The following is a 12,066-nucleotide window of genomic DNA, read 5'->3' as shown; positions in this document are numbered from 1 at the left end:
TTTAGTACTGAACTGGAGTATTGAAAAGTGATGATCCAAATGTTATTTTATGCGAATATTTTTATCCAATATTTACTTCAACAGTTTTTTTTTTTGTTTCAAGAAAAATATGTTTTGCCGCCCTAAATTTTTGGCCCGATTTTGAACGACTCAAACATTGAATATAAAAGTATAAAGGCGTTTATTAACGAAAAATTAAAAATAATCTTCAAAAAGGGCTTTTACTTCTTTTGATTTCCCATCCAAAATAAAAATAACTAAATTTGCCATGGACTCCCAGCCCTCTCTTAACAGTCCCATCACTCGCAGGCCACGACAGTTGCGCCAATTTTTCGCATCTTCCTCCAGAAAAGGGGCTAAACTTGCTTTCGAAACTTGTACTTGTGTGCACAAAATATACCGGCCAGACGATCGCGCGTGTTTGTATTTGAGAGCGAGACAACTTTTATAATTCATGATCTGATTAAAATGCATACACACACACACACGGCTCTAATGTCGTTAGAAGTGACTTTCTTTCCCCGGCGGTCGTTAGTGCTGTTGGCTTTGTTGTTGATAATAATGTTTTCTTTTTCGGTTGCTGTTATTTTGGTTGACTTTTAAGAAAAAGAATAAACTTTCGAGATTGTTGTCAAATGGGCGCAAGTCACATTTTTTACCTTTTTTAATTTGTTTGTTGAATAATTGAAAAGTATCTAGTTCAAAGATAACACATTAATAAAATATTCTGATTTTGTTACGACGTTTTGAAAACTAATCACAGAAATAAATAACATGCAACAGTCACACATACAGAAACACTCGTGTCTTAAGTATGTGAAACAACGAGATAAGAAGCTCACAGACGATGAGTGGGTTCTGTGTTTTAGTTGGATGGCATTGTGTTGTATTGTTTTGGTATTTTGGTGTCATGTTGATAATGATATTTAGTATAGCTGAATGTAGCTCACGCGATTGTAGAACGGGGAATTCTCAGCCCAAGGCAAGAAGACTAATCGGATTCATTAGTGGCAAAAGTTTGCATGTAGAAATTTTTGGATGCTTTCTCAACATGATTTGATTTTGTTTTTTTTATTATTTCATGCATACTACATTATGAAATAAATAATCAATATAGAAGTACACTATACGAAAAATAAAAAGGATATTTTTTGTTTGCAACATGTTGAAAGAATAATAAAACTGATAATTGAGGTTTTATACATGTAACAAGGAATTCGAAGAAAACTTTTCCAAAGTAAATATCTTTGTTTGAAAACGTCCAATATTATTTCCAATTGAATGTTTACCTTAGCGATATTTTGTATTTTTTTTTCATTCGGATGAATCTGGAATCGATTCATCCAATTACTTTCTTGAGTTTGTGAAATAATAATTGATAATTGAATACAAATATTACACAAAATTCTGAAATAAAATCATCACGATACATTAAACTGTAAGAAAATCTAAATCTGTTTACTCTTTAAATTTTACGAGGTTCTTGAGTAATTACTTAGCAATTGCAATCTTTCACAACCTTCAAACCAAGTTGACCCACTAACCCTTCTCTATGTTCTGATAGTGCAACATACACATAACACCAAATCATTCCAAATTCAAACCAAAATCGGTTCTATAAAAGCCATCGGGCGAACCGTCCAGTCACTCAGTGATTAATCTCCCTTTCTTCAGTAAACTTCTAACGTTCGAAAAAAAAAAACCTTCCAAAAGTAAGCATCACCTTATCTCCCACCCAAAAAGTGCAAGCCAATCAAGGTCAACCGAATTAATCGCTTCTTTTCCCCCAGATGAAATTCCTGTGGCTGCTGACGTTCCTGCTGGCCCTGTTCGGCGCGGCCCTGGCCGACAGCCCGGCCTGCCCGGCCGGATTCTCCCGCCAGGCCAGCAAGTGCGTCTCCAAGCGCCCCGTCCACGGCGAGTGCCCCAAGGGATCCAAGTACAACGCCGGCCTGAACCTGTGCGTGCACAACTAAACACAACTGTTATTTTGCTGTCGGAAATGCTTTTGGAATTAAAATTTGCCGTTTGAACTGTATTAACAGTTTTGTTTCTTTCAATTTTACAATAATACCACTTCACATAACCCGTTGTTGAAGTCGGGATCTCCCTTCAATCCACTCTCATTTTTTTTTTTAAATAAGGATTCTTCAAAATAAATTGTGCTTCCTGAATTTGTGAATTTGAAAATTTCAAATATTCACGAAATCATGAAAACATATTCACGAACATTTGAATTGAATTGAAATTGTCATGAGGTTTTATTCAAGAATTTGTAAGAATTGTTTTTGTAATTTAGTAACAAAGTGAATCAAAATTAGTCAAATGAATTTGAGGGAGAAAGAGAGCTAGAGGGAATTCCAATTCACCCGTTATTCCGTGCTTGGGAGTTTAGGTGTTAATGAGTGAACGAGACAGTGAAAGTGAGTGAGTAACAAACTGAAATTAAGTCGTCGCTGTCGTGCTAGCTTGTCGTATGTGCATTTTGGGCCAAATTGAGTTAGGAACGCCATTTTGTGCAACTCACAATGCCTCACATTTTGACCTTCACAGATCCCCACAATTCGATTTCAATCCTGAGATATTCAATAAAAACTGAAAAATCTCCGTCCGACAGAACCTTTTTTTAAATATTTGTACCAGCCTCACGGTGCTCAAAATACAGTTATGATGAAAAAATGCAATACGAGATTTTGGTGTCTATCGATTTCTTACACCATAACGCACCTCTGGGCAAAAAATGGCAAAAAAAAAAGAAAACCGAAAAAATCTATACAATTGCAGCATTTTCAAGAATATGAATTTCGAGATTATGATGAATTTTGCTTCAAATTTGCTCTCAGAAGGTTTGCTGATGTAGTTCTTGAGATACAGCCATTTTAAAATGTTATTTCCGATTTTTCAAAGAAAATATTGCAAAATCAATACAATTTCGACACTATAAATAATATGACTTTCGAGATAATGATAGATTTTGCTTCATATGATTGTCACGTATCTCTGGGTCAAGTATCAGAAGGTTTGCTGATGTAGTTTCCGAGATACTGCCATTTTAAAATGTTTTTTTTTTCTTCCGATTTTTTCTAAGAAAATCTATAAAATCAATACTATTAAGCATTTTAAATAATATCTGTTTTTTTTTTTAAAAAAGGCCCAATCTCCAGTTTTTGATTTTTGAGTGTTTTTGAAACCGCCTTAAATCAGGGGTATCATTTTTAACAAAGGAATAGTGGAAAGCAAATAAATAATGTTCAATAAAACATAAGTAATCGATTAAAATACCATTATTTTAATGGTATTTTAATCAATTACATGTTTAATAATCGGTATTTTGGAGACTTCAATAGTGGTTCAGTGGCAAAATGATGTTTTTTTCAGAACTTAAGTGGCTAAATGAACTTTTTGCAATTCCGTCGTAAAACTACTCACTTTTCCTGTCATTCTTGAACGACTAAATAGCCTACTTTTCTGTACCAAAAATAACAGAATCGAATAGCAACACTTTTCAAAATAAATGCTGAAAAGTTCTACTTTTCAGCACTCAAATGGGTGCTGAAAAGTTGAACTTTTTAGCACTTGTTTCGAAAAGTAACACTTTTGAACATTATTTTTTTAATTAAACGATTTATTGACGAAATACATGATAAATTGACTTAAAATTTCACTCAGTGTATGTTTTTCGGAATTGCAAAAAATGTTGTATGGAACTCGTTGCAAAACTTGATTTTTTCAGCACTCTTCGTATTTATCCAACTCGGTGAACCTCGTTGGATAAATGTACAACTCGTGCTGAAAAAATCCTCTTTTTGCAACTTGTTGCATAAACTACTTTTTTGCAATTCCGTCGTGAAACTACTTGCTTTTCCTGTCATTCTTGAACGATGAAATAGCCTACTTTTCTGTACCAAAAATAACAGAATCGAATAGCAACACTTTTCAAAATAAATGCTGAAAAGTTCTACTTTTCAGCACTCAAATAGGTGCTGAAAAGTTGAACTTTTCAGCACTTGTTTCGAAAAGTAACACTTTTCAACATTTTTTTGATTTAAACGATTTATTGACAAAATACATGAAAATTTGACATAAAATTTCACTCAGTGTGTGTTTTTTGGAATTGCAAAAAATGTTGTATGGAACTCGTTGCAAAACATGATTTTTTCAGCACTCTTCGTATTTATCCAACTCGGTGAACCTCGTTGGATAAATGTACGACTCGTGCTGAAAAAATCCTCTTTTTGCAACTTGTTGCATAAACTACTATTTCTGTACTTTTTTGTGGGGGTTATAAATAATCTATTTCGTCATTTTAGAATGCATTTGTTTGCTTATCGAAAAATGTTCAAATAAGGACTGAATATTGTTTCATTTCTTTGCTGATTTACTTAAATTTTGAAAATATCAAACCAAATTTAACCAACGATCTCATATTTTTAGGCTTTTAGCATTTTTTATAAAATTTGGCTAGTAAACTCAAGATAAGAATTTGAACACTTTTGAAAATATTTTTTGCATTTATTCCTAAAACATGCGTCCCCATCAAAATGACAATCATCACGCGTCTCCATGAAATATTACACAGTTCTACTATTCGCCACCAGATGACCTGTCGTTCAACAACCCTCTCACCTCGCACGCAAGTCTGATTATCCTCCCTGCTTCTCTCACCATCCACCAGGCGTCGCCCCACCTGTCAATGTCATCTGTTTACTTCTGTCAAACATTCAAGAGAAAAATACCAAAAACACTCGCAATTTCACGCCGGGAATCGAAGTTCTGTCCCGCGAACCAACCGATCCGAAATGCTGTCCTCGCGCGCTCTGCTGCTGGGTCGTATGCTGCAGCGGACGGCGGCGGCCCGCGTGGCCGTTCCGGCCATCCGCCAGCAGACCGTCCGTCACGGTGGCCACGAGTAAGTAGCGTCGCCGACGGGAAACCTCCGCGGATTATGTAAGAAATTATTTCTGAAGATTTGTTTTGATTTGTCCGCTTGCAGTGTGTCCTACCGGATGAACGGACCGAAGGCGGACATGCTGGCCCGGGTTGGTGCGCAGGTGGCCGGTGGACTCATGTGGTGGTGGGTTCTGTGGCATCTGTTCCACGAGTACGAGCACATTACGGTAGGAACTTTTGTAATTTCTTGCTTTCTGGAAGATGATTTAAATAATTTTATTTTTAGGGCGAGTTTGAGTATCCGGATCCGTCGCAGTGGACCAACGCCGAGCTGGGCATTCCTGCGGATGATGTTGAATAAGTGGTCGGAACTGTGCGTGGGATGTTTTATTGAAAATCTGCTAAACTCTTTCGATTGGTAATTTTTGATGATGGTGTAAATAAACAGTGCCCATGAGTGTGTGGTAGAGAAGGTTGATTCCTTTTTGGTTTTGTCTCGAAAGAAAATCCCTGAACAAACAGTTTGTTGATATTTTGAAATATAGTGATGCTAGTAATTTTTTAAAGCAACACTTGTTCTTAAACACCAAATTAAAAAAAAAATCATTTCTGAACATTTTTAAGAGTCGCCTGTGATCTATTTTGCCAAGCAGTGACGCAACCAAAATAGATTTTAACTTAAAAAATTGAGGAAAAATATACTTTTTTATGTACCTGAAAATGTTAACAACCTAAAGATTTCAATTAAGTACTGTTCTTTTCCAAATTCAATTCTTTTTTCCAGAAATGATTTATCGAAAAGTTAGGGACCATCCATAAACCACGTGGACACCTTTTTGAAAATCTCAACCGCCCCCCCCCCCCTTGGTGGACAATTGTCCATACAAAAAAAGACTTTTTTGTATGGTTTGACACCAACTGAACGGGGTCACTTTTTAGTTTGACACCCCTTTTACACGGAGTTCACGCACACTTTTGTTTTGATAGTGTGCGTGAGCGCCGTGTAAAAAGTGACATTAAAATCAAAACGTTCTTGATGCACTAAAACTCAAATATTTAAACTTTTGGGACTCTAATACATATAAAATAGAACGAGGAAATTTTGAGAAAATGTAGTGTGAGGGACCCGTTCGGACTACTCTTCAGAATTAATACCTTTAATCAGCCTTTGATCACAACGTTTATTTCCCGCTTGTTAACTCCGCGTCCGTCGCTGCTAACTGCTCTCTCATGACTCCCCTCGCCGTTCCCCCAGTCGCTCCTCTTCTCCCTCTCCCTATTCTTCCTCTCCTCATGGCAGTGCTGCCAGAAAGCAGTACACTCCCCGCGCTGAACCCTACAATCTCCCCTTGTTTAAAATTTGAAAAGCTCAATGAGCCACATAGTCCCGGAACTTCGTCGGTTCTCTTCTTGCCCGTTTCGAACTGGCAGCCTGCTCGAACGACGTGTTCTGCTCCTCATGGTTGATTGGGTACTCTGTCGATCCGGATTCATCTTGACCTTCGTCACCGCTCGCTGGATGGAATGTTTGATCCTCGCTTCCTTTAAGGATTCTCTTGAGATGTCGGACATTCCTGCGGTATTGCACACCATCCTGCGCTGAACTCACCGTCACATCTGCGCCACTCTTCCGGATAACTTCAAATTCTTCCGGCCCAAAATCTGAAGATAGTTTGTTGTCCTTACGCATCCGTTTTGCCAAAACTCGGTCCCCAACCTCAATTTCACTCGTGCGCGCCTTACGCTTCGTATCTGCATAAACTCTACCTTTCTCCTTCTGCAGCTTATCATGATCGCGTACCTCCTCATCAAAGCTCGCTTCACGTGGCAGCTGTGGCAACTTAGAACGGATCTTACGACCAAACATGAGCTCGGCTGGAGAACGCCCAGTGGTTGGATGAGGTGTGGCGTGGTACGAGAGAATATATTTGTTAAGCTCCATTCTCCAATCGCGACCCGCCTCATGAGCGATTTTCATTCGTTTTAGGAATGACCGGTTCTGTCGCTCTATCTCACCATTATGCTGTGGCCAGTATGGTATAGTGTTGACCAACCTTACCCCGACCTCACCACAAAAATTGGTGAACTCCTCACAAGATGCGTTCAATTGAGGACCATTATCGGCTCGCATGGTATTGGGCACACCAAACCGACAGAAAATCTTACTCAACTGTGCGATCGTTTCCTTCGCGGTGGTAGACTTCATTTCACAGACCTCAACGTATCGACTGTAATAGTCAACGACCACCAACAATGTCTCCTTGTTGGGCAGGGGTCCGAGGAAGTCGATAGCGATGTCCTCCCAAGGTCCGCTTGGCAACTCCTTCCTGACCATAGGTTCGGGTGGATCAGGAGAGGAAACGAGAAGACAATCTCGACATCTCTTCACGTATGACTCAACAGCCATATCCATCTTGGGCCACCACGCCGCACTCCGGAGATGAGCTTTCATAGTTCGAATGCCCAAATGTCCTTCATGAGCGATGCAGACAACTCTTTCCCGAAGCGCAGTCGGAACAACAATCCTGTCCGTACGCAGCAGTACGTCTCCAAATCGGCATAACTCATTTGCGACAACACGGTATGCTATTGGCATCTGGTAGATGTTGCCATTGTCAATGCACTCCAGAACATCCTGAATCTCCGGGTCCTCCAGCGATGCTTTCGTGATTTCTTCCCAGCGTAAAGCAACAGCAGTGGCGGCTGACAACGAAATCTGCCGAACGAACAACTCCTCCCTGATGTCAAACGGAACCGGCACTATTGTACTCAACCGTGACAACACGTCTGCTAAGTTCCTGTTTCCGGCAATATGGCTGACCAGATATTCAAAGGCTTGAAGACGGAGTACCCAGCGCTCTATTCTAGCACACGGTCGCGATCGTTCCGTAAACAGATACACTAACGCCTTGCAATCCGTCAGAATATCGAAACGTCTTCCATACAAGTACATCTGGAACCTTTCGACAGCCCAAACAAGAGACAACGCCTCCTTCTCGGTCTGGCAGTATCTCCGTTCCGTATCGGTCAAGGACTTCGAAGCACAGGTAACTACTCTGCTGTTGCCAGCATCGTCAGTTTGAATCAACAGAGCGCCCAGCCCTATTGGACTTGCGTCAGCCATCACCGTCGTTCTTTGGTCTTTGTTGAAGAATCCCAGTTTCATTACGTCCGCAATTGCATCCTTGATGCGGTCGAATGCCGTTTGGTGCACCACCGACCACACAAATTTGCTGTCCTTCCGTGTTAGCATGCGCAGCGGTTCGTCCAATGTGGCCAGATCGGGTATAAACTTGTTAAGGTAGTTGGCCAGGCCCAAAAAACTCCGAACTTCGGCTTCGTTTTCCGGCCGCCGGAATGATTTTATGGCCTTCACCTTGTCGTTGGTAGGCACGATACCGTCAGCAGTTATACGATGTCCCAAGAACTCGATTTCTGTCAACCCAAACTCGCATTTGTCCCAGTTCAACTCAACGTTTCGTTCCTTGAATCGCCTAAGGACCTAATGAAACAAAATAATAGAAATTCATCGTTTATTTGTCCTGTTAGGTTGATACAGTCATTTCAAGAAACGCGACTAGCACACAAAGTCACATTACCTTTGCAACACGTTCTTCGAGTTCTTCACGACGACTGCCTTCGATTATGACATCGTCCAGGTACCAGAACGCCCCTTCGCAGCCGACAAGAATTTGATCCATGACCTTTTGAAAACACTCCGGGGCATTCACTAGGCCAAATGTGAGACGTTTGAAACGAAATAACCCCTTGTTCGTAATGAACACGGTTATGTCGCGTGACTCCGGGGCCAGCTCGACCTGCAGGAACGCATCCTTAATGTCCAGTTTCGTCCAGTACTTCCCTTTTCCCAACCGTGCCAAGTAGTCATCTACGACCGGCATCGGATGTCTCTCGCGGAGCACCGCTTCATTGACGCGACGCAAATCGAGGCAAATTCTCGGTTCTCCGTTACTTTTTCCCACCACTACCAACGGAGAAACCCAAGGCGCAGGACCATGTTTGACTTCGATTATATCTTTCGCTAGAAGCTGGTCCAACTTTTTGTTAACTGCGTCTTCAAGTGGGATTGGGACTCGACGGATGGGTTGACAAACTGGTTTCACCTCCGGGTTCATCAAGATCTGAACTTGCACGTCCTTGATCTTGGTGAACGGTTCCATGGCTCTGGCCACGCTGCAAACATCGACTCCGACTCTCAAAATCCTCAGCTCCTTCGATGTGCGATCACCCAGAAGAGATCGCTGACCTCCAGCAACAACATGGAACTCCGCTTGTACTGCTCGTTGTCCAACCTTCACCTCAGCAACAAATGAACCGAGAATTGCCAACGGGGAGTTGCTCGCGTAAGCTTTCAACACCTTCGTGCATCCTTTCACACACTGACGAACTTCCACCGACTTTTGCTTCAAGGACTCCCATACGGTATCTGGAATCAGGTTAACATCCGACCCGGAGTCAACGAGCAGGTCGAGTTCAACACCGCCAACGGTGCAAAGCACAACGTTCGTTTCGTTCCCGGAGAAGAACGTGTAATAAGTCTTCGTTGAGCCGTTGTGTTGTTCCGCTTCCGCTTTGACCTTCGTTTCTTCGACCAGGTGCACCTTCCGAGATGATGCAGTATCCTGGTGGGTATCCTGTCGCCTGATGAACTTCTTCTCTCGCTGACGACAGTAGGGTTCGTAATGTCCCATCTGTTTACATTTGCGGCACCGAATGTTCCTCGCCGGGCAGTTTCGGTCAGTGGACAGGTGGTCGGGTCTTCCGCAACTGAAACACCGGATAACCCGTTGAGGGTATGGAGATGCTTTGTTGCGTGCAAAGTTCCCGCCGTTGTGGTAGGCCGGTTGAAAGGGCTTTGGCCTAACTGTGACTTTGAACGCCTTCTGCTCCGTGACGGGTTCCACAGGCTTAGCATTAAAGTCCTTAACCTGCAGCTCAGCACCTTCCAACGCAACTCCGAGCGTTTCAATTTCGGACAGCGTACGATCTTGCTGGAGAATCCGTCGACGCAACTCAGGCGATGTGCAACCCTCGACGATGACATCAATCAAGAAGATCTCCACGAGAACATTCTTTGTTTCCGGAGCGTACTTCTCGAACCCGCAGTCAGCCACCTGCTGGCGCAACCGCAGCAGAAAATCTGCAAACCTTTCGCCCTCTTTTTGTCTCAGTTGTCTTAGCTTGTGCCGCTCCAAACAGTCTTGACGACACGGTTGAAAGAAACCGTCGAGAGCGTTTATTGCGACGGTGTACCATTTCTTCTTTTTGGTGGATACCACCGGAAAATTCTCACGATCGGGTAGGTTTTCGAATACGCGCTGTAGTTGTGGTCCTCCAAGATGAAGAAGCTTAGCCCGCATCTTCTTTTGATCCTTAATGTCGTACGCATCAAAATAACACTCGAGAGCTCTTTTCCAAATTTTCCACTCGTTGTACAAACGGTTCTTCTCGATCTCCTCACAGCGAAACTGTGGTACCGGCCGAGCGTCCTCCATCTGGAAAAACACAATAACTCCGATTAATGATCGTTTTAAATTCACTTGTATTACAACAGCTTTTGCTAATTCAATAAAAATTCGACATTCTAAATGTCTACGAACGAACATCTGTAACACCCGTCACAGAAACACCCGTGAACAACAAATTGTTGTCACCACTTGTAAAATATTACAAGGACATCTACCCGTGAACAACAATATGTTCACCACCTGTAATGACAGCTACAGGGACATTCTACCCGTGAAGAACTCCAATTCACCACCCGTAACGATTGTTACAGGGACATTATACCCGTGGACAACTTAAGTCCACCACCTGTAACTAATGTTACAGGGACATTATACCCGTGGACAACTTATGTCCACCACCTATAACGACTGTTACAGGGACATTCTACCCGTGAACAACGTATGTCCACCACCTATAACGACTGTTACAGGGACATTCTACCCGTGAACAACGTATGTCCACCACCTGTAACGACTGTTACAGGGACATTCTACCCGTGAACAATCATTTTGTCCACTCCCTGAAAAGCATCAGGAATCAAACTATTTAAAATAAACACCAAATTCTTATCCTACGTCAAAACGTTGTAGTCATACGTCAACAATAAAATAAAAACAGAGCTTTGAATTGATTGCATCACTAAACGCACTCCAAAGAATGACATTCCGTCACTCAGAGAGTCTGCTGTCTACACCAGGGAGAGAAAACGAATACATTTACGTCTCTCTCTCCCCCCTTCTTTTTGAAAACACACCAACACACCTTTATGTGAAGAAATCGGCATCTTCAGCCCGAGGCAGCCATCTTGGCAAACCTCAAGCGACCAGAAAAACCGTTCTAACATTCTTAAAATCGAACAAATTAGCTCACCTTTAGTTCACCCTCGTCGCCAGAATTGTGAGGGACCCGTTCGGACTACTCTTCAGAATTAATACCTTTAATCAGCCTTTGATCACAACGTTTATTTCCCGCTTGTTAACTCCGCGTCCGTCGCTGCTAACCGCTCTCTCATGACTCCCCTCGCCGTTCCCCCAGTCGCTCCTCTTCTCCCTCTCCCTATTCTTCCTCTCCTCATGGCAGTGCTGCCAGAAAGCAGTACACTCCCCGCGCTGAACCCTACATGTAGTTTTTGAGATAAACATTAAAGTAAAAATAAGATTTTTTTGTACATAACTGGGCAGACGCTAATCCTGGGCAGGCAGTAATAACTTAATGCATGCCATTTAAATAACTAATACTGTTAAAATAATAAAACGTGTTATGGAATCTTCTTGAAAAATCCATTTTTGCATAAGGGTTTAATAACAGTTTATGTCAGGCCTGCCCAACGTCCAGCCCGCGGGCCGGATCCGGCCCTTGAAGTTATTTCATCCGGCCCGCAACTGCTTTTCAAAATAGTTCTATGACCGACCCTTAAGGCTGTTCATGAAATATTAAATAAATAGATTGATTGTCTGAATAAAACAAAATAAGCTTGAGATCAAATTTTAACCTGAATTGATTTGAATTAAATTCTTATAATTTCTATATTAATATTTTCAAACTGAAAAATGTAGCAAGAAAACAAAGTAATCCATTTCGTAAAATTGTTCAATGAAAAAACAAAAAATTGCTTTTTGTCTAAAAATATACAAAGCGACACTAATT

The 12,066-nt window shown here is 41.6% G+C and overlaps 3 protein-coding genes across 4 annotated transcripts; 2 read left to right on the top strand and 1 right to left on the bottom strand.

The window, feature by feature from the left end:
• Positions 1–1,558: 1,558 nt before the first annotated feature.
• On the top strand, positions 1,559–2,038 carry LOC120432393 (uncharacterized). The gene is made up of 2 exons (XM_039597588.2): positions 1,559–1,712; positions 1,791–2,038. The coding sequence occupies exon 2, from the start codon at positions 1,791–1,793 to the stop codon at positions 1,974–1,976; it is 186 nt and encodes a 61-aa protein (XP_039453522.1). The 5' UTR covers positions 1,559–1,712; the 3' UTR covers positions 1,977–2,038.
• Positions 2,039–4,711: 2,673 nt separating this feature from the next.
• Positions 4,712–5,368, top strand: LOC120432387 (NADH dehydrogenase [ubiquinone] 1 beta subcomplex subunit 2, mitochondrial-like). The gene is made up of 3 exons (XM_039597582.2): positions 4,712–4,909; positions 4,994–5,117; positions 5,177–5,368. The coding sequence occupies exons 1-3, from the start codon at positions 4,800–4,802 to the stop codon at positions 5,249–5,251; spliced, it is 309 nt and encodes a 102-aa protein (XP_039453516.1). The 5' UTR covers positions 4,712–4,799; the 3' UTR covers positions 5,252–5,368.
• A 643-nt stretch (positions 5,369–6,011) lies between these two features.
• On the bottom strand, positions 6,012–11,534 carry LOC120432357 (uncharacterized protein K02A2.6-like). Of its 2 annotated transcripts, XM_039597548.2 has the most exons (3): positions 11,290–11,534; positions 8,490–10,406; positions 6,012–8,392 (listed from the first exon to the last, which is right to left on the bottom strand). In XM_039597548.2, the coding sequence occupies exons 2-3, from the start codon at positions 10,404–10,406 to the stop codon at positions 6,260–6,262; spliced, it is 4,050 nt and encodes a 1,349-aa protein (XP_039453482.1). In that variant the 5' UTR covers positions 11,290–11,534; the 3' UTR covers positions 6,012–6,259. The 2 variants fall into 2 exon arrangements, with proteins under 2 accessions (XP_039453482.1, XP_039453480.1); XM_039597546.2 differs by having other exon boundaries at positions 8,490–11,534.
• Between the last annotated feature and the right edge of the window lie 532 nt (positions 11,535–12,066).

The sequence above is a fragment of the Culex pipiens genome, chromosome 3 (assembly GCF_016801865.2).
Source record: "Culex pipiens pallens isolate TS chromosome 3, TS_CPP_V2, whole genome shotgun sequence".
NCBI lineage: Eukaryota > Metazoa > Arthropoda > Insecta > Diptera > Culicidae > Culex > Culex pipiens.
The sequence above is the reverse complement of the archived record's forward strand: the minus strand, read 5'-3'. Positions and strand labels throughout refer to the sequence as shown.

Excerpts from the sequence above, each read along its gene's own strand:
- LOC120432393 (XM_039597588.2), top strand. The coding sequence starts at position 1,791 with ATGAAATTCCTGTGGCTGCTGACGTTCCTGCTGGCCCTGTTCGGCGCG.
- LOC120432387 (XM_039597582.2), top strand. The coding sequence starts at position 4,800 with ATGCTGTCCTCGCGCGCTCTGCTGCTGGGTCGTATGCTGCAGCGGACG. Across the intron at positions 4,910-4,993 it reads GTCCGTCACGGTGGCCACGA|TGTGTCCTACCGGATGAACG; the intron begins GTAAGTAGCGTC and ends GTCCGCTTGCAG. Across the intron at positions 5,118-5,176 it reads ACGAGTACGAGCACATTACG|GGCGAGTTTGAGTATCCGGA; the intron begins GTAGGAACTTTT and ends TTTTATTTTTAG.
- LOC120432357 (XM_039597546.2), bottom strand. The coding sequence starts at position 10,517 with ATGTTCGTTCGTAGACATTTAGAATGTCGAATTTTTATTGAATTAGCA. Across the intron at positions 8,393-8,489 it reads TCGAAGAACGTGTTGCAAAG|GTCCTTAGGCGATTCAAGGA; the intron begins GTAATGTGACTT and ends TTGTTTCATTAG.